The sequence below is a fragment of the Amblyomma americanum genome, chromosome 8 (assembly GCF_052857255.1).
Source record: "Amblyomma americanum isolate KBUSLIRL-KWMA chromosome 8, ASM5285725v1, whole genome shotgun sequence".
NCBI classification, from domain to species: Eukaryota; Metazoa; Arthropoda; class Arachnida; order Ixodida; family Ixodidae; genus Amblyomma; species Amblyomma americanum.
The window spans coordinates 23,954,295-23,975,300 of NC_135504.1; the positions used below are offsets into that span (position 1 = coordinate 23,954,295).

Genomic DNA, 21,006 nt, shown 5'->3' on the forward strand with positions numbered 1-21,006 from the left:
ATTTTTTGTTGAGTTTTAGCGGTTAACGTGCATCAAACGCGTTGTTGGGGCAACGGCGGCGAAGCGTTGAAAGATGGCGGACGACTTCCGAGACGTGCTGCTCGAGCTCGAGCGGCTCGAAGCGGATGACAAACACATACGCAAGCGGGCGTTAGAGAACATCTGCTCGGCCGTGAACGCGATGCACGGCGACCTGCCCGAGAACAAGCGCAAGGTTCTGGTCTCTGTCGTCATCCGTCCCGTGATCGGCGCGCTGACCGACCCCACGGAGCGGTGCCGCGAGCTCGCCGCACAGCTGCTCCTCGACATCACCTCGGTCCTGCCTCTCTCTGACGACGTGGTCGCTCTCATCGTGCCGGCTTTACGTCGACGTCTTCTGGGCCCCGGCAGCGGAGAACCGCTCGCCACCAGATCGATCGGCGAGGTCGCCGAGGAAGTGCGTCTTCTCGAAGCGCAAGCGCTCACGAGAACTGTAATGGGCGCGGGTTCGCGGTGCGCGACGCATCTTAACGACATCGTCGTGGCGCTGTGCTCCTGCCTCACCGATCCCTTCGTGGAAGTGAAGAAGGAAGGCTGCCGGTGCGTCGTGCAGTTAGAGAAGGCCGTCCCCAACCATTTCCACCTGCAGTGCGACTCGCTGCTTCCCGCGCTAGTTCAAGCTCTGCGACACCAGCACTCGGCGCTTCGGACACTCGCCGTTCAAGCCTTGGGTGAGGAGAGAATCCTGAACGTTCGACATCTGATGTCGTGGATTTCGCGTGACGCAAAGTCGCTGACAGCGCAGAGCGGGTGGAAAGGCGGAAAAGGTGTTCTATAAACGCGTAAACATTCGACTCGCGACTGTGAGCGCTTTGTAAACAAAGCTCGGATCGTAACGCTGCTGCAACGTTTGTCCAGTTACTGTGATCGCGTTGAGAACATTGACCGTAATGCTTGTTGTAACGCCATGCAAACTAGCGACGTTATGGTTGTATTCACTGGACCACGAATAATTTGCTTACTATGTATGAATGACGGAACTTTCGGTTTCGACATGAAGCGATGCGAGGATGCGACACAGAAAACACTCTTTCTTATATTCTGTAGCTCAAACGAAACAAGGTGTTGTTAGCAGCGGATAAGAGGTTTTAGCGGGAGATTTAGTAAGTACATTTACGGCAGCCTTTTATATATTCGGGGCTTGTCATTAAAGTGGGGGGTCAAGTTCTTTCCACTTTAAACGTGCCGCTAAAAGCCTTCACCCAAAATTTAGGTTGAGCGATATGGTACTTACACATGAGCATGCGTGCGTTTTCTTGTATTTATTCCAGCTGCTGCATTTTAGGTTTTATGCTTTTGAAGGTTTCACTTGAAAGGTTTGTAGTTGTGTGGTTATTGTGCTCAGGTGGGTGTTATAGCAGTTATTCACTTGTGTGGAATCTATTCCACCTGGGGACATATTCTTCTGAGCACATTGTGCTAAACAGAATGATAGTTAAAAGATTTATGAATGCTTACAGGGCCCATTCTCGAACAGAATGACTGCAACTCGCTCACGCCTACAGTTATCGCATCAGTGGCCGAACTTCTCGACGACCGCTCTCCAGCTGTCCGGATGGCCCTGGCCACAGCAGCTGCTCGATGGGTGGCAAAGACCTTTGGCCCAGTTGCACTACCCATCGTGCTTATAGTACTTACAGATCCCGTTGAAAGGTTGGTGTGTGTGTCATGCAGTGAGATGTTGAGTTAGCTGTGAGAAATTTCAGAAGTGTGCGTGATTTCTTTCCTCACTTAAGTGCTCGTGAACTTGAGTTGTATGTAATATGGACAAATCATTTCCTCTTGTCTGCTGGTAACCAACAGTACGACTTTGTAATTCAAAATTTTGCTTCAGGAATAATTTTTAAGTTCAGTTCAGTATCAGGCTTTAAATTGGACACAGATGTGGTGCTGCGGCGTCATAGTGTAAATGTTGCAAAAAACGCTTTAAGCTTACTATCGTAGATCATTCACTTGAATGCTGAAATGTCGTTTTAGCAATAATTTTGCAACACATGAAAAATGCAACATATGACAGTTTTGTTTTGAATAATGCGCTGAAAATTAAGATGACAGTGCTATCTGTGCATATACTTCATTTTTTCAGCGTCAGTACCAAGGCAAATGACCTGTGGAATGCAGTAGGAAAACTGTATGCGACAGACCAATCAATGCGGCCTGGTGAGTTGTTTTCTGGAAGGATAATTGTATTGCACTGCACACTTTACTATTTTTGTTTTTTCTCAAAGAAACAAAGTGTGCTGCTGAAGTCTGCCTTTAGAGTGATTAATGAGAAGAATTCAATCTTATTGCCAAATCAGCACACTGATAAAATGATTGTTTTCTTGTTTTCAGGGCATGTAAATGAAATATATTGTAACGTTTTATATGCTCGGAGCAAAACTGAATAATAGCAAATTATTAAAGATAAGTTCTACTCGTGACTTGGGCTTGTTCTTTTTGCTAATGTCTTTGTTATTAACATTTGTTAAAACAGTACAGACATTTGACCTCCCTCTGTCATTGCGGGCCATTTAACATTGCCTTTTTAACTGTTTTTAACGTTACAGCTTTGCTCATTTAATTGTATCTGTTTCTTCACTGTCATCCTGTTTTTTTGTGATTCAGTAGGGCACCGAAGGGCGCATAAAAGCACTAGCAAGATAAGCACTTTTGTTCGCCTTCTTGCAGTGGTCGAGGGTGAGGGCTGCCGACTGCTCGTCCAGAAGCACCTCGCATACCTGGTTGGCGTGGCACATGACTCGCTGCAAGGCTGGCGGCTGGAAGAGCAGCTGCGTGCTGCGAAGTTGCTGTGCGAGGCTTTCCGTCATGCTGGGGTGCACGCTGCCTCCCACTTGTGTTCCTTGCTTCCCACGCTCACAACCGTGCTCTGCCGAGATGAGCCGGACCTCAGGCACTGGGTAAGTTGGAAGTCAGACTGTGTTATGAGGCTGTTGTCCTAAAGTATGCACTACTTAAGAAGTTGCCGTGCTATTGGCCATTATGCTAAAGCTGATCGTGCCGTGAGCTGTCATGCCACCAGCCATCATGCCACCACAATATGTTTTGTCATGAACCGTCACATTGGATGTTGTGCTTTAAACCATAGTGTCCTGAGCCGTCATGTCACTACATGTCTTGCTGCAAGATGTCATGTAACTAACCACCGTGCTATCATTCTGCAGGTTACCGTTCCATGAGCTATGTCAAAAAATGTTCTTCAGTAAACATTTGCGCCGGGTATGATGCTGCCAACTGTTATGCTATGAACCACCATGCCACAGTATGTCATGCCACATGATGTTGTGCTGCCTGTGGTATCCACACAAGTGTTTATGCTTCTTTTTCAATATTTATTGCAACTGCACAAGCACAAATTTTGTGCATGCACCGTGTGATATCTACAATGATGCACTTAGACTTGTAAACCTAAAAATCCGTGCCTACCTTGTCTTTCTAATTAATTAATTAGCTGTCAGTCTCATTATGCCCCTAATGGTGGCAGACACAAAGCCTGGAGTTATGTACTTTGTTTGAGATGCCAAGATCTTATTGGTGGGTGTGCAGGCTTAGTGCAAGCACTTAAGCTCACACAACCACTAAGACAAGTCACGCAGGGCAGCCACACCACCTAATGTGCAATGACTTACACTCCTCTGTTTTTGTTGTTTGGTATTGGTCATTGCCTAACGAGCGGTTTTGTCACAAATATACTTTTTTTTCCCCAGCTAACACAGAGCCTGGAAACGTGTGCTCGATGGGTAGATCCTGAGAGCTGGCTGGAAGCTGTGTCGGTTCCGTTCTCGGCGGGCGCCCTGCATGCCTTGGCGGCGCTTGTCCGGCCCTGCCCGCCCGATCGTCTCCGGCCGTACGCGCAGCAGCTGTTCCCCATTCTCTTTGAATACTCTGGTGCTGCAGCAGACACGGTGAGCAGCTGGAAATGAGTGGGTTTTAGTGCAAAGACAGTGGGTGGTTTGATTCATTAGTCAGCACCTGTCTAATGTTGAGCACGGGCAGTTTTTATTTTATTTACTTGCACAGACTTACAGAGGCAGTTTATGCAGTACTGTCTAGCCTACTCATTTATTGTTTGGTTCCGTAAGCTAAGGTTCCTTTTCACAGTAATATACTGTGTTTACGTGAATACTATAAGTCGCCAAAGTAGAGGACTGGGCGAGTTGGTATGTACTCATACTGAAAAACAGCACACACAATACAGGGACGTGTTGTCGTTTCTTTTCTTCGTCCCTGTATTGTGCGCGCTGTTTTTCAGTATGACTATAACTCGAATTGTTTTTTTTCAGTTCACCGGTTTCAGAACGCATCTTGCATTATATTTGAAAAAAGATGCGAGAAGAATGTGACTTTTTTCTCGCTGCTCCTCAAGTTCACTACATTATTCACGAGCTGCCAGATGAAGCCAACTTTTCAACTCGCGGCACACGTGGCGGAAGAGTGGGTGGCTTGAGACGTGGGAAGAATGCAGCATGGACCGTTAAGAAAGAGTAGGAGCTCAGAGAGCCAAGTGGTGTAGAGAAAGCGATTGGGCGAAAAGGCACAGGACGGCATCGCGAAAGAGGTGGCAGCAGTGGCACGTAGTCTTCCTGCGCTGCATAGGAAACTGCACGGGTGGACACATCGGAGGCTTTGTGGCGCTCGATGATATTGCATGCATTTTGAAAGGGTTTCCTCTAAAGTAATGGCGTTTTTGTTGCTTCCATATTTTTTCCCGTGCCGCCTTCATTTTTTTCTGAGCCCTCAGCTGCATTTGGCTTGAACAGGTCGAGGTTTTGTTATAATTTTTTTTTTCATTTTTGAAAGGTTTCAAACTCTCTCCTCTCTATATATCTGCGGTCGCGTACATGTGTATGTGTGTACATGTCTCAAAGTTCATTTGTTTCTTCACTTACTGTGTTCCTACACATAATGTTTCTTTCACGTATGCTCATATTGCCACTATGCTTAAGGCAGGCGTGCTTTCACGGGGCTTTGTGGCCTCACTTTGAGGCAAATCTGCACAGCAGTTAATGTGGTAACAACTCTTCCCTTTTTTTTTTTTGTAAAACTAATGTACACACAGCCTACTGATTCATAATGGAAAACCCTTGCTGTTCCGAGCTGAAGTGTCAGGGATGTTTCTGCTAGTGCCGTAACACCTTAAAAGGACAATATGGTGCATTCCTTGGATGCAGAATGGAGCATTATATAGTCCTTTCTTTATGCCCAGCTACTTTCTGGGCATGGCTGCAATCTGGGCTGATGGTGTTCTTACTGTCAACCAGGCCATGTTAATGTGGTGTGCTGTGCTGTTGAACTGTGCAGAGGAGCCAGCTTGAAGTGTTGGGGATCATGGATGCCCTGCTCTCGTCCGTTTGTGACCCCATGGACCTGTCGGTGAAGGAGCTGCTGTCCTGCTGTCTGGGCATCCAAGCATGCTCTTCGCAGGACGAGTGCGTTGCTGAAAAGGTTTGTATCTTACAGTGGTTATCTGCACATTCCAGCAAACCTCTTAAAGCATTCAGTCCAGTTACACCGTATTTCCCACCAGTCGTCAAAGCACATGTATTATCAGTGTCTTCGATGGTCATAATTCGCTCCTTATCTGAGTGTTAAAAAGTGAGGCATGATTTTGTGGTCTGTGTCTATGCATTATTTAAAGTTTTTTTTTTGTTTTGTGACTGTCATGCCCTTGTTGTTTTCTAGTTGTTTTTTTGTACATCTGGTATTTTCCGTGTCAGTCCCACCCTGCGCTTAGTTCATGCTTCAAAGCAATGATGCTCAAAGGCTTTTAAAGCTTGGCAAGCTTTCATCCAGACAAAACCGCTTGAGTTTCATGCAGCTGGTTTAGGCCAACCAGTGTGTTACGACGTGGTGGCTTGGGCAGAGTAAACAGAACTGTTGAATTTTATGTTAAATCTGTTAAGAGCGTTATCGGTTCATTGGTATTGTATTGCACCATGAAGTAGGGCTTTTCAAAGCGCTATTTGCAGATTTTGTCATTTCTATTGGAAAGTGCAGTAGGCTCCCCAACACTTCTGAGCTCATTCTTGATTTTTAAGGTGAGAGAACAAGACAAAACGACAACAGGACAACGTAGCCATTTCATTGTTGTAACTTCTCCGAATTGGCATTGCAGTTTCTGAACAAGGCATTCAAGCTGCTTGCTATGGAGCGGAAGCTCTAAGGCTGAACTTTTGTGTTGATGGTGTTCAGGAGTTTATCTTCCTGTGTTTGAAGTCAGCAGTTGGCATACAGCAGTTACGGAAACGTCTTCTTTCTTTCTTTCTTTTTTTTTCCCTCGCACGCGTGTTTAGGTGTCGCTGCTGCTCAGACAGCTTGCAGACATGCTGAACCTCCCCTGTGTGGAAGATATGTGCGTTGGCTACGGCAAGGACATGATCCAGGATTTGTCCGAGAACCGGCCACATACCAAGACAACGCAGTGGGACGCTGTGCGAGAACTTGTCTCGCTTGCCGGTATGTCGGATGCTTCACAGATGCCCTCGTATAGGCCTTTCTGGGACTGCAGTGCATCTCGAAATGAGTTCAGAGTCCGCTTGTTTCGTCACTTACTCTTTTGCCGTTATGGCTGTTTTTAGGCTGCGATAGTACTTTTCTGGCTGCAAAAGATGCATTTACCGCTGAGAAAGTTACATTTAGAAATTTTTGTTTTCTCTTGACATCAAGCAATGGAGTAAGGGTAGAATTATTGTCCTGCCTGCCATTGAAGTCGAGTTGTGGGATTTTGAATTTGTCACTTCGAAAATGGGAAGACAAATTTTTCTTCCCATTTGTGAAATTTGAACTTCAAAACCATGTAACTCAACTTCTGTGATAGCACTCATTAGTTCACTTTAGCATGATGTTTTTAGTTCAAAGGTTTGCAGACTCAGTCTATTTATTGCATGGCTAATGTTCTGGGTAAGGGTCTTCAGCAGCCGCATTTTGCTTTGTGTGGCGCTTGGCAACACCAAATGCACTCAACCTCATATGGTGTTGACTCTGAGCTTTTCGTACCAAATGCCCAAAACAGGTCCGCAGAGTGGGGACCTGGTTCCTTCACTCGTGGCGCTCCTGAACGCGGTGCAGCGGAGGCCCGAGTGGCAGCCCCAGGCGGCCGCGGTGCTGCAGCAGGCACTGTCCGTCGGCCGAATGCCTCCACAGTGCACCAATGCAGCGCTGCAAGCCCTGATCCCGCTCCTGACGGCTGCGGGGCGTCCCAGCGTGCCAGCACGGACTGCCGGACTGCGCTGTCTCCTCCAGCTGCTGGAATGCATTCCGTCCCTGCAGGTTGGTGCCTTGGACTAGGGTTGTGGAATCATTACACCCGAGGGGAGCAGAAAAACAGTACATAGTACAACCAAGACAGGACAAGCAAAAACATGTACAAACCACAAATGCTAGTGCTTGTAGTATCTGCATTTCCCCTCCTTTGTTTATGCCACCTTTCTTTTGGGCACTGATACCAGGTACTTTCTGGTACTTCCATGCTATAACTACTTGAGTGCTATTGTGCAAAAGGCATTCACAAAGAATCGGCAGAGTGACCGGAAGAAATGTCCGAATTAATGCCCTGCTCCCCAAAAGAAGCAAATAAAAAGGACTGCATGCAATCCTTCGAATGAAAGCAGTTCTGCACTCTGTGTGTGCATGCACTGGAAGTGCTTGAGATCAAGAAGCATGATGAATCATGTCAGCAATCCCTCAGTGTTTTTATCAAACGCCATCGTTGATCAGATCGACTCATCGTCATTCAGATCGTCAATAGAAGAAATGTACTGCTGAAATTCCACCCCCTCATGTAATACCCCTTCAATGGGGCCTTTGAGGTATTAATAATGAAAGAAATCAGTGAAGGAGCGCACGCACCTTGGGTGTGGTACACAAATGAAAAAGTGGTAATGTATCAATTTTTTGGGGGCCTTTTGCATGACGACACTGATTTTCTGGGTGCTTATAACTTGGCCGCAGTTGTTTATTCTGCGCGACGAGAATAAACGATCAGCTTTTAACGCGCCTACGTGTGTGTCTCGGGTCTTCTTCTGCATCTGCCATCTATTTTTTGGCACTGTTTGGTAATAATGTCAAATCAACTCACCAACTACTATACGTGCTTAGTGGTATCTAGGGAAGCCCACATGTGGAATTTCACGTAAGATCCAAACCTAGCACCGTACGAATGTGGTCGATCACTGCAAAAACCCACCGAGCAGAAACTGAAGAGGACGCCTTAAATTAGTAATGATTTCCTGACACTTTAAACTAAATCTCTGGGTAATTTTCCCAGATATATTGGCTTTGTCATGGACATATCTATGGAAATCAGGAGTACTCGGTTGCACCCAATTGTCTGAAAATTTTTTAACATGTATTTCTTGAATCGAATATGAACCACACGAGCAACATATTCAATTCGTATTCGAGATTGTATATTCGCACACGCCTTCTTTAAAGCTTTGGGTGTGGTAGGAGTGATGATTGTTACCTTGAAGCTTTGCAGTTTCTTCCACATCACAGATACCTCCTGCCTGCAATGCATATATGGTTCGGTACAAGTCTCACCAAATGGTATATGTGCGGGGAGATCAATTCTTTCAGGACACTAATGTGGACTTAAAATGGCGACAGCAGGAATTGATGACTATAGTAGATGTTTGTGTGCATGGCAGTGTAGTTATGCTGTCTCACAGATTTGTGCCAAAACGCTTGTAATTAGTATTTAAGTGTTTCTACAGTGAACCAATTGCTGGCAAAATAATTACAAGGCTAACCCCACCAGTAGCCAACAGCTCAACTCAGCTTTCACGCCAAATGTCCGATGAGTGGAGAATCAAATGGACCAAGTTAAGGCACAGAATGCCTACCGTCAAGGGAGCTTGCATGTGTTGGCTGTGCTGAATAATGCCTTTTGTGGTCTTGCTACTACACCAGGCAGGAGGAGATGTGGTGATGAAAATGAGCTTTCCTTCTCTCCTCGCAGGTGTCTGGTGAAATTGTGTCTGCCGTGCTGGGCCTCTTGGAAGACAGCCAGCCGCAGGTCCGCATCCTGGCCTGCCGAGCGGCCGCTGCGTGCGTTCCCGAGCAGCTGGCCGTGCGCGGCCTCGCAGCGCGGCTTGAGGACGATTCGCGACAGGTGCGTGTGGCCGCGGCCCGCGCCCTCGAAAACCTCGCCCTGGATGGGCTCGAAGAGGCCCTGGATGCTCTGGCTCTTCATGCGAGTACGAACGAAGGTGGAGGTGGTGGAGGCCGGGACAGCGCTGCTTCGTATCCCGGTGAGCAGGCCATTTTTTGTTCGCTAGTTCCTGTCCTGCGTTTGTCATTTCCATCTGTCATGCCTATACTCGTTACATTCATAGCATGCAACGCTGCAAAAGCTAGCGCACCCCTTTGCATTGAAAACATCTATGCACAAAAAGCAGTTTGTCATATGTCCAAAGTACAGACAAACATCTTTGTTTGTGACAAAGCTCAAGTACCGCAATTGGCAATGCTGTGCGCTTCATTTTATCTCTTATACCACATTTTCATTGTGCACTTCACCGAGACATCGAGAAGTAAGAATGACGTGTGGTGGAGTGATACATGACTGTCACGCCTATTTGCTCCGCCTCCACCCGCACCCAAAAAAGTAGTTTGCCATCAGTGAAAATTATATTCAGAGGGTTGAATAACTGAATGCCTGAATGCGTTGTCCATAATTTGCAATGTTAAGCAGTCTATTTTATACTGTTCCATGTTTTCATCAATATCCTCACCGAAGCCTTGAGATGATGGTGATGGTGTATAAGTGATGCTTTTGCACGTACACTGCTACTCCAGCAGCATTGCAGGCCAAGTGCGAAACAAGCTGTGCATAGTTTGCACCAGTGTCACAGTGGCCGCCATCTTTGGAACCAGAAAGCACAGTGAAAACCTGGACAGTTAGTTGATCACTTATCGGCAGCCAGCTCCTGCATACAATGTAGAAACTAGACACAGTAGATAGTGGCACTGCACAGCCATGTCTTCTCCCGCAGCTCAACAATAAGCCTACCCCTGCTGCAGCCGAGCTCTCCCCATAAACTTCCAAGTCTCATTGTTCACATCGAAATGCGAGAGAGAGGGACAAAGAGTACAGAAGGGTCTATCATCACACAGCCTAAGCAGCTACCCTTGTGAATTTCATTCGGAGAGGTATGGTAGAAACTTGGTTATGCTTTTTCTCATAAATTCCACGCAGCACTGCAGAAGAGAAAAAGCCATAAGGTCAGTCATTGGCTTGGGTGAATGAAACACCATTAGAACTGCAACTGTATGCCCCATGCGGCAGACAGAAGGGTAGCTACAATGGACGATATGGGATGCTATATCGCTTCCGACACAAATCCATGAAACATCATTAACTTTTGTTTTGTTTTGTTTTGTTTTCACCAAACTTTTCCGTAAGGGCCTACTGTAAAGCTGATTGTGCAACATTTTTGAACAAATAAAATATCCGCTATAAAGGAAGGACGAGACATTGAAAGACACATCAGCTGTTGTCTCATGCCCTTCAACGTCTTGTAGCTTCTTTCTAACCGGCTTCCCTGTTCCAGAATGCGGCACCAAGTGGCTCGCAGCCGAGCTGAACAGTGCTGAAAAGAATTTTCCAGCATTTTTTTAGTTACGTGTCTCTGAAAGCTGCAGAACATTTCACAAAGAATTACGTGCAGCGTTTGTCATCTACTCGCCAGAAGAAGATAAGACTTTTTCAAGTAATAAATTGTAGTTAAACTGTGCCCAGCGTTATCGTTTATTATTTACTTACCAACACATAAATCTGCTGCAAAGGTACCTAATTTTAGTTCTTGTGATGCATTACTGACATGAAAATAATGGTTTTTCAGTACTACGATATTTCAAAATAACGATTGAAATTCGGCGGTCCCGTGAAGTTCGTTGTAACGAGATTCTACTGTAGCTTAGCTACATAATACTCGCCCTTAGGCCTCTGATGCTGTCTTGTTTTACAGCGTGTAGCAGGTCAAGTCAGTGGAGCTTTGTTATGTTGCCGTACATGTTGGCTTACATTTTATAGTGGCAGCTGTTGATGGCACGTTTCCCGTACTGCGGCATCGACGATGCAGTACGCAGGAGAAACGTGGAGGGAAGGGGAAGGAGGCATTAGGGCGAACTTCAGAATGCGCAATTCGCGCTTCTTCGCATAAAACATGCCACTCTCTAGGATGGTGAACAGTAGTTTCAGCACCGCAGATAGCTGCCACTGAACCTCCCATCACACAGACGTAGTAACCGGCAGTGTTTATTCCTTTTCCGTCCTCTTCTCCTTTTCAGAGGCTATGAGCCGCTTTTCAGACACAAGTTCACAGCTGGAAATGGAAGACGTCTTGCCTGGCTGAAGAGGTGTTACTTACAATCCATGTTGTTCTCAAGTGTTGCGGCCACGGCTCTTGTCATCCAAACCGCGTCTTGTCCCCGTTTGAGCCACCTGTTTTCTGTGCATACCAGAAAAAAAGAAGAAAATCCCTACACAGACCCCGGCAGGCCATTCATAGCTGCCGTCACATCAACTGAAGCCTCCCCATTTTATTTTTTTATTCCATGATTACAACAGATGTACATAATCCAGTGTCATGTGTAGTGTTGTAATGCCATCTTTTGTTCCATTTATGTGCTGTGGCTTCATGCTACGAACTCTAGGCTTCCAGAAGTCCCTTGCTGCATTGTTAGGCGTGGTGTGACTAACTAGAATCTAATGTCACTCCCTTAACCCAGATGTGACTGACTATTGTCATTAGAGACTTTTAGCTAAGCGGATTTATGTTCCGTTTCACTGGGAGCCCCCAGCGGAATGCAGCATGAGTAAAGAGTTTTTGGCGCAGCATCTAAAGCGTCCGAATGAGCATAGTAGAGTGGAGTGCTGTGCTGCCACACCTATTGGTGAAAAGCGAAGTAACACTGAAACGGATATGAATCACGCTTGCTTTTATTATAATAAAATTGCTCCGCTCCGCTCAGCTGGCTGCTAGCTCACTCTACTAAAGTGCGTGCACACAGCACAGATCGTTGGTATGTGAATTGGTTAGGCACTTGTTGGAGTTTTATTAGTGATTAAAAAGAATATTGATTATCACTGATTAGTGCAGGAATTCGAGCATTTGCAATATGCTGTGCTGTGTAGCGTCGAGTTCTCAAACCGGGTTCCGAGTGCTTTTTAGGATCACTGTGCAGCTAAATCCATATGCATACCTCAACCGCCACCTTTTCTTTATTTACCCCCTTTTATTTTGGGACTAATCGTACCGCAGTTGCTTATAGGAGACTGTTTATCATACAGCAGGATAGATTGGTTTATGGGAGTTTAACGTCCCAAAATGACTCAGGCTATGAGGGATGCCTTAGTGAAGGGCTTCTGAAATTTTGACCACCTGGAGTTATTTGATATGCACTGATATCGCACAGTACACGGGCCTCTAGCATTTTGCCTCCACAGAAATGCGACCGCCGTGGCCGGGGTCAAACCCGCGTCTTTTCGGTCAGCAGCTGAGAACACCGTAACCACTGAGCCACCAAAGCCAAGTGATGAGGGGGAGGGGGGGTGCTCAGCACCTCTTAAAAGCCATTTGGGTTCCCCCAAGGCTAATTTAGAACATCTGGCCTGTACCAGCAGTGCTTACGATACTATACTCATGAACCTCTTCTTTTCGAGTTGGAACAGTGCCATTCACTGCACCTTTTTATGGGCAGTCAATGCAGTAATCTTGCTTGGGGCGGATTTAGGACTGCGTTAATTAGACTTCATGCAGGATTGATCAGAAGTGGTGTGATGATTATTGTTAATCTAAGTCCTGTTCCGAGAATGCCTTTGCCTTTTTGCCTGCTTAGACCAATTCAGTTCACAGTATGTTGTAAAACATCTGCCTTCCCTAATCAACATCTGTGCTTTGTGAAACTGTTGCTTGTTTTTATGCACATATTTACTTGGTCCCTTTGCTCTATGAAGCTTAAAAACTAGAATGCATGCACGCATGACAACAGTAGAAAAGTGCCAAATGTATTTAGTGTCAGTAGTTCATTCAGCTTCCATAACCACTTCGGACTTGCATTGCTTCATTGTCATGTTGACTAATTCGGCCACACATTGTCCGCTATCCATTCTGGTTAGCTTGACGGGTAGAGTGACTGCACTAGCGACACATTGGTCTGATCGCTGAACCAAGATGAATTCAACCTTGTTAGGACACTGTTCTCCGAAGTTGAAGATCCAGCTGTGACTATCCTGATCGATATCCGTGTACGTCACAAAAATTTGAGAAAACTGTATAGCCTTTGTTTTTGCTGCATGGCTGCAGTCATGCAATGGGATTTGCTCAAAATTGTCCTCGCAGTTGTAATCTATCACACTTGTAAAATACCCAGTCATTTGTAAAAAGGTGTCTTCATACAAGTTGCACTTAAATACACGTGCTTAATGGTGCTGAGAAGGCCAAATGCATTCATTGCATTCGTAGCACTTGTCACTAGCACAGAAAATGTGAAATCTCATCTTAGTGAAGGCTTCCCCAGTGCTTCGCGAGTACTGGTTCCCTTTGAGAGACTGCTTGCAGTGCTCTGTTTTCTTTGCCATAGTGTTTTTTTTTTCAGCTTGTACTCACAGAAAGCTTTGACAACTAAACGTACAGGTTAGCTTTGTTGAGTGGTGAATGTATTGCTGATGCAGCATTTGCCCTCGATATGCTGTTCAGTTTGGTGCATGTTCCTGATTGTGGTCAGGCCTGCAGCACGAACTGCTGCATTGCCAGCAAGGTTGCCGAGTCACATCTCATAACCTGATGCACTTTCACTTTACAAACTAAGATATCTTTTAGTTTGGTAATAACACCTGAGTATTTTAATCAGTGGAACAAACAAATGGCCAACCACTCCAGAACTGGTAGTTTCTCTTTAAAATGCAGTAAACTAAGGTTTTCTAGCAGTTGACTGAAACTTTTGAAGATGTAAACAAACACTTCTATTGAAAAAAAAAAAGAAAAGGTCTTATTTGAGTGCACTTTTCTGGCAATCAGTGGACATGAAGTTGCAACTAATTGCTGCTCCTTTAAATCGGTTTGCGTTTAAAGGTAACCTGCACTTTGCATTGTGTTTACAACTCTGTTATCATACTGTCAGGACCAAACAATTAGTAATTGTTGTGATGCTGCTCGACTTATTTTCACCATTACACACCATGATTATGTGTGCCAAGTCATGCATTTGTCTCAACAGGTTGCCATACACAGTATCTATTCATTAAGTCTGTGACCCTATGGGGCAGAGTGTTACGTCTATTTGTCCAATCATTTGCGACTACAGAGATTATCTAGTCATGAGATATCATGGTGGTGTGCGGTGAAGTTTTGGCAATAAAGGATGTGTTAAAAATTCTTGGCTGTACGTTTCCTGTGAACCATGAAGTGTGCCTTCCTCTGATTTGAACTGAATTACTGTATACCTGTGTCACATACTGTCAGGTGGCCACATCAGAAGTAAGACACCAACATTTCCAACTAGTGACGGATACCACAAAAAAAAAAGAAAATTAATGATAGAGGTGCAATATTTTGCTCGACAAGATGTGAAACACAATAATTTACTACAATCAGCTATGTTTGTCTACTTAAATCTCAGACAAGCAAACGCATCTTGGAAGAAAGGCAGACTCCAACATTTCCAGCTAGTGACAGATACCACAAAAAAAAAAATTGTGATGATAGGGGTGTAATATTTTGCTTGACAAGATGTAAAACACAATAATATACTACAATCGGTTATGTTTGTATATCTCGGACAAGCAAAGGCATAAGTCTCATCTTCAAAAATAAACGTCATTCTAGTCTCAATGACGTACATGCTGCCATCTTGGAAGTTCTGGGCTGCCAAAGATCCTCATAGCTGCATTCAGCTAAGCTAAACTAATGTGTGCATGCCAGTCAAACAAGTGTTCAAAACACTACTGTTGGCAGATTGGTCACACTACCCCAAGACTTGAATCCCAGCACTCCAAGATGGCTGCACCTATTATGGCCAACTGAGGCAAGCTACAAAGCTCACAAAATTTCAGGCTTGTAATGCAAATAGACAATACTAAACATACCAACTATCGCCGCGCAACAACAATAGAGCTATGTGGGTTATAATAGTACACGACTTGCACAAACAACAAGTGCAGTGCTTTCTTTGAGACTGCGTATATTTGAAGTAATTCTTTGGTAACTTTGTTTCGGATGACTTTCAATAAGCATATTTCATTTTTGTTCCATGGTTAGTATACTTTTTTTTCTGACACAAACACATCTTGAAAATGTAAAACTTGTTTCTTCGCAATCATTTTTCAAAGTTATGTATACAGTGGCACAGTGACTATGCCTGCAGACAATTCATCAGAACATTTGTATCGCAAAAAGCTACAGTATATACTCAACTGTTACATCTGGTTATCATTACAATATTTGTTACATCTTACACAAAATTCCAAGCAGAAAATATAACACGCATAATTTAAACATAATCTGCAAATATCATATTGTACCTTCTCCAACAAGTTACTTTGCACATGGCATATCTTGTGTGGACAGCATCAGCACTTGAATAATGTTCACAGCATGAAAAATTTATAACCATCCAACCAGCGTCAATGCTTCAATTAGAGTAGCTTCTGCCCCAAAAATAATTAGTCGTGCATCTTAGTTTCTTCTCAAGGTTGCAAGACTCTGCCAAGCATCTTGCAAGACCACACTGAAAATGCGTCAAAAGACGTAAAGAAATAACAGTTTTTCTCTACAACTGTAATCTAAATTCGCAATTCAGTCTATAAGCACTATCAGTGTTAACATGCTTTTAAGCCTATGTCTGTCAAATGTGCCTCCAAGCAAACAGCTCCTCTGGCAAAAATCACAAGAACAAGCAGTAAGAATGCGCCAAACGTCTTGCAAGATCTCAATGCAAGAGCGGAAAGCAGAAAGCTACATCAAAAACTGTGCTCACTTTTACGGTACAAGACTTTACAACTTCAATCAGGTGGCAAAAGGTATCGGTTAAAGAGGCCCTAGGTATGGACTTTGGCCTGACATAGACACAATGCCCATAGGAACAACCGCAAAACCAGCGTTTACACAGAGTACTTCGCCTCATCTTGGCGCTTCTGATGCTTTATGCTGTCCCACAACCAGTCTACAGTCACTGTTTTCGCTGATCGCGACTTGCTGCCCATCTTTGATGACGACAACACGTGGGTCACATCTTCGCAATCGGCTCTGACCAGAATGCCATCATAAGCAATAAAGTATCTCCGCAACAACCTATTCTCTGGAAGACACATTCGGATCCCCGTGAAGACATCTGGAAAGTCGCAGAGCTTCTTTTTCGTAGATGCCGTAACTTCAGATTTGGGGGCATCTTTTGTTACTGCATCTGCCTGTCGCTTGCGTGCAGGCGAAGGCTGCTGTTTTGAAGCTGGTGAGATAGGTTTCTTGGGTGAATCGGGCTTCTCAGTAGGCATCAGTGAAACTTCCATGTCGTAATCAACTTTAACCTTGCCAGAGCCTCGCTTTGTAGCTGGTGATGATTTGGGCTTCTTTGGAGAATCAGATTCTTCGGACAATGCAAACGAGATTTCCGTGTCATCATCGTCATCGCCTTTGACCTTGCCCATGTCAAATGGCTGCGACCTGGAGTTCTGGAACATTTTGCGCAGTTCTGGAAGTGTCGTCGCTTCCTTTGGCGTCTTGTCCGTCCGGATCCGTGTGACACGCGGGAAGCGAATCGAGATGCCATCCGCAGTGTGGACCTCGGCTCTCGTGAATTCGGCGCCAGCTATCTCCCACACCTGCGTCTTGTCTGGATCCTTGGCGACAAAGTCCGGCACCAGAACCTTCTCCACATCGAGCCACGCCGGAACACGGTCCATTTGGCGCGATATCTTCTTCATCTCCAGCTCCGTCTGCAGTCGCTCCAGTGTCTTGTCATCGTGGCCGCCGTGGACTTTGGTGACTGTGCACCAGCGGCCTGTTGCCGGATTCCAGCAGCCCATCAGAAATATGGACATGATGCCGCCGTTGCTTCCTGTGCCAAAGTATGCTCCGAGCACGGCGAGATCAGCCGAGTCTGCCATACTTCCACCCTGCACGTCCAATGTAAGCACACGTAATTTGCCCATGCCAGCCATATCACCCATCCTACAGCAGCCTGTTGTCATAACTTGTAACATACATTTAAATAACAAACTGAACCACGTGCAATTGCCTAGGCTTGCAGTGTGCCAGAAAACTGAACACCGTTAGCTTTTATGCTCTTAATCAGCACTGAAAGAGGAAATATTTTAAGCATGACATGTTTAAAAGCAGCTTTCACAGCTTTTGAGTAGGTTCTTTAAAGTTCGCTAACATCACATAGCACAAGGGCATTTTTGTATTTCACGTCCATCAATATATGGCTGCCGCGATCGGGATCGAACCTGCACCTTGGGATTAGCAGCCAAGCATCAAATCCACTGAACCACTGCAGCGGGTGAAGCTCAAAAGATTTTGCAGCTGAGCTCAAAATTTGTCTGCCTCAGAGTCATCAAAGTCAATATAGAGGAAGTCTGACTGCTGGAGTCAAAGCACTAATCTGTCAGTGCAAAAATTCAAAGCATCACATAGCTGACCCTGAGAGCAGTACAGCCATAGTGCCTAATATAATGCAGCCATGTTTCTCGGCACAGCACCAGGTGGCGCTGGTCAATACAACGTGAGTATCTCGGGCTTACGCCCACTCATAGCAACATGATGTGCACTTTTGGGGGGCGTTGCTTACCTGAAGGTAGTCCTTCTTGACCTTGAGCCAGTGGCGCTTTCCCGGCTCATAAATGCCATCGGGGTTTTTGAGAACCAGCCCTTCCAGGCCTTGTGACAGGACATCATTGATGAGATCCCGCAACTTCTCCTGTGTTGTGATCACATGCTGCTCACTGAACACGATGTGGTTCTTGATGGGCGTCATGTTGGCCTTAAGTATCTCCCTGCGCTCACGCAGAGTCCGGTCCAGCAGGCTCTTGCCGTTGTAGTGGAGGCAATCAAAGACGAAGAGGCAGACAGAAGCATCCTTGAAGGCTGCCCTCTTGTGGATGCCCAGTGTACCAAATGGCAGTGGCTTTTGTGTGTGCGTGTCGACCATGAGGATCTCGCTGTCAAGGACCAGGTCATGGCCATGTTTAAAAGCCTACAGGCAAAAATACAGAGTCTCAGTTTACACCAAGCCATTTGGTGCGTAGTATGAATAAACAACTAAAACCCAATGACAACTAACAAGAACCTACGTGCTAAAGTCATCATGAAAAGTAGTATTTGTGAAACTTTCAGAAATCTTGAAAGAAATAAATTTCTTCAATGGAAAGCTATATATGGTGCTTATAAAGTACTAATATGAACAATGCAACGTTGGATAGATGATGCTAGCTTTTCTCTAGTCATACATATATATATATCAAATCGATATTTCTGAATAACAGTTTCAAATATAGAAGCGGCATTGAGATTATTTTAGAAAGAGGAACTTGTAGGCTATAGAATTGATATAGAACAACCGCAGTTTTTGCAAGTTGTACCACGATGGTTTATGGGGGTTAATGTCCCAAAGCGACTCAGGCTATGAAAGACGCTGTAGTGAAGGCCTCCAAAAATTTAGAACACCTGGGATTCTTTAGCGTGCACTGACATCGCACAGTACACAGGCTAGAATTTCGACCGCCGCGGTCGGGATCGAACCCGCGTCTTTCGTGTCAGCAGCCGAGTGCCATAACCATTGAGACGCCTCAGCGGCTTAAGTTATACGATGAACTGTGAATGTTTTTGAGCCAAGATCATGATACCAGACAAATCATTGGTTATTCTTCTAGCATGCAAAAGCAGGTATTTTCCCACACACATACAAGCTCTTTGAGAAAAAAGTGCAGAAATCATTTGTAGTTACATATATTAAAAGCAAAATGTAATCTTTCATGCTTAATATTTAAAAAATGCTGCATTATGTACATGCAGAAGAGGTCCTTACGAGCATTCTACAGTTGAACCTCGTTTTAACAAAGTTGAAGGGGCCCGGAAATTATTTCATTATAGCCACAGCTTTGTAATAGCCTTCGTTGACTGATGTTCCAATGGAAATCTTCATTTCATTATATCCATTATTTCACTATAAACCATTTCGTTACATTAAAGTTCAACAGCAATTCAGCCTTCTAAGCATAGATTAGTTTATAAAACATGCTACAGGTGGCTTTTAGTATTCAAAATTATTTTTTTCTTTCCTTTGAAGCAGGCGAAGCACCCAATCGTCTGCACCTGTGGAATGAAGTCCTTGAGGTGCTGGACTTTATGTGACGACACTGGCTTGAGGCTTCTGCTGAAGAAGAGGAACTCCGAGCCCTTCTTGTGTAGCTGCACCCGCTCTCCATCATACTTGATTTCCGCGTACATGCCATTCGGACACTTGGCGAACGCATCGTCCACAGATCCGCACGGTTCCGCAAGCATCGGTATCATGGGAGTCATAAGGCTCGCCGAGACGCTCACGGTGCCTTCCTTGGACGTCCTCACGACGTCCTCCAGGTTGCGGGAGGCCTGAAACGCCTGGTAGGCGTCCGGATGAAGCGCTTCCAGGATATGCTTCGGCCCCGAATTTATGCGGATGTCGTGTTTGATGAGCCTGACGACCATGATGAGGTCGTTCGCTGTGCAGCGAGCGCTGAGGTGCCTCAGGAGTTGCGTCTGGTCGTCTTCGCGCGTGAGGCGAGACAGCCGTTCGAGGTACGCGTCCACGTCCTGCATCGTCAGCGTACTCTTCGCGGCCGGAGAGCCGTACTTGTCGAAAAAGGTCCCCACCGTGCGAGCCACGTCGCCCTGTTCGAGGTCCTCGATCATCTCCTCGTGACAGCCGCTGCCGAAGATTCGGCTGAACACCTTGACCAGCTGCTTACTCTGCAGGTTGTACACCCGCTTGTTGACCATGGGAAGGAGGAACTTCACCCAAAGGTACAGGTCGCCCGTGAAGCCCTTCCTTGTGCAGCCTTCCTTGAAGAACTTGGCCACGATCGACGTCTTGCCCGTGTAGGTACTTTCGGCGGCAATGCTTGCGCAGAGCTTTCGGAATTCCTTGAAGGCGTCGTCTTTGCTTGCCTTGTTGCTGGTCGAAGACGCTTCGAGCTCTTCCAGATCGAGTTTCTCGGACGAATCGTCCGCGTCTCCCGATCCCGGCGGGGTCAGGGTAGCCTGCAGCTTCTGCTTTTTAGAAGGAGTGGCCGCTCCAACGACGTTTGCTTTCCTCTTGCCAGGGCTCGTGGTGCTAACCCCGCTCTTGACGGAAAGCTCGTCTATGTGCTTCAGCACCACCTTTCTGTCGTCCTGGCCGATCTCGCTCCAACCCTCAAGGTCTCCGGCGTCTTCGATCTTCTTGGTGGTGGCCCGGGCTCGCGAGAGCTGCTCGAAGATGCAGTCCACGTGAAACCACTGCTTCATTTCACCGCCACTGTCACTGAACGGGTTGGGCACGATCTTGCCGATGCGCAGAACTTCCTTGTCGATCTTCGCCTTGCACTTCTTGCAGCCTGCGGTGCCCCGCTTGGCGTACTCGATGCAAAAGCGTGTCTCCGACATACCGTTAAGGAAAGTTCAGTAACCAGCGAAATCTAGATCACAGTTCGTGCGGTGCGACAGCGAAGCGCCGACACTTTGGTCGTGTTCCAGCTCTTAAGACTTTGCGAACCATAATGCAAAAGATCGATAACTGTTGCTGCGTTGGCGAAATGCAATCGGTCCGATTGTTTCGCTGCCGTACAGCTATGCACACAGCATCAAAACAACCGTAACCACATCTGGCGCGACGCGTTACGACTTGTCGAACGGATTCTGCTGTCTAGCTATCGACTTGTTTAAAACAGTACAAGCCAAAAAACATAGAACCTATTTTTACTAACTAAAAAAATTAAATAAATATAAT

General features: G+C 45.7%; 2 protein-coding genes across 3 annotated transcripts; one reads left to right on the forward strand and one right to left on the reverse strand.

Annotated features, from left to right (window-relative positions):
* Window positions 1-16: 16 nt before the first annotated feature.
* LOC144101128 (dynein axonemal assembly factor 5-like) lies at window positions 17-14,413 on the forward strand. Of its 2 annotated transcripts, none has more exons than XR_013307938.1 (10): window positions 17-710; window positions 1,500-1,692; window positions 2,126-2,199; window positions 2,710-2,939; window positions 3,747-3,944; window positions 5,341-5,484; window positions 6,333-6,495; window positions 7,052-7,308; window positions 8,999-10,710; window positions 10,958-14,413. XR_013307938.1 is itself a non-coding variant. In XM_077634165.1 (10 exons), exons 1-10 carry the CDS (start codon window positions 74-76, stop codon window positions 11,394-11,396), a joined length of 2,253 nt encoding a protein of 750 aa, XP_077490291.1. In that variant the 5' UTR covers window positions 17-73; the 3' UTR covers window positions 11,397-11,589. The 2 variants fall into 2 exon arrangements, 1 of the variants encoding a protein (XP_077490291.1); XM_077634165.1 differs by having other exon boundaries at window positions 8,999-9,290; window positions 11,332-11,589.
* DNAlig3 (DNA ligase 3) lies at window positions 14,408-20,917 on the reverse strand. The gene is made up of 3 exons (XM_077634164.1): window positions 19,353-20,917; window positions 17,830-18,234; window positions 14,408-17,155 (listed from the first exon to the last, which is right to left on the reverse strand). Exons 1-3 carry the CDS (start codon window positions 20,661-20,663, stop codon window positions 16,145-16,147), a joined length of 2,727 nt encoding a protein of 908 aa, XP_077490290.1. The 5' UTR covers window positions 20,664-20,917; the 3' UTR covers window positions 14,408-16,144.
* Window positions 20,918-21,006: the final 89 nt, after the last annotated feature.

Bases quoted from the DNA above. Each gene is read 5' to 3' on its own strand.
- LOC144101128 (XM_077634165.1), top strand. From the start codon at position 74: ATGGCGGACGACTTCCGAGACGTGCTGCTCGAGCTCGAGCGGCTCGAA. The intron at 2,200-2,709 runs GTGAGTTGTTTT...GCCTTCTTGCAG, and splicing joins AGACCAATCAATGCGGCCTG to TGGTCGAGGGTGAGGGCTGC. The intron at 7,309-8,998 runs GTTGGTGCCTTG...CTCTCCTCGCAG, and splicing joins AATGCATTCCGTCCCTGCAG to GTGTCTGGTGAAATTGTGTC.
- DNAlig3 (XM_077634164.1), bottom strand. From the start codon at position 20,663: ATGTCGGAGACACGCTTTTGCATCGAGTACGCCAAGCGGGGCACCGCA. The intron at 18,235-19,352 runs GTGCAGACGATT...TTTTGCCTGTAG, and splicing joins TCAAGGACTTCATTCCACAG to GCTTTTAAACATGGCCATGA. The intron at 17,156-17,829 runs GTAAGCAACGCC...TTGGACGTGCAG, and splicing joins TCAAGAAGGACTACCTTCAG to GGTGGAAGTATGGCAGACTC.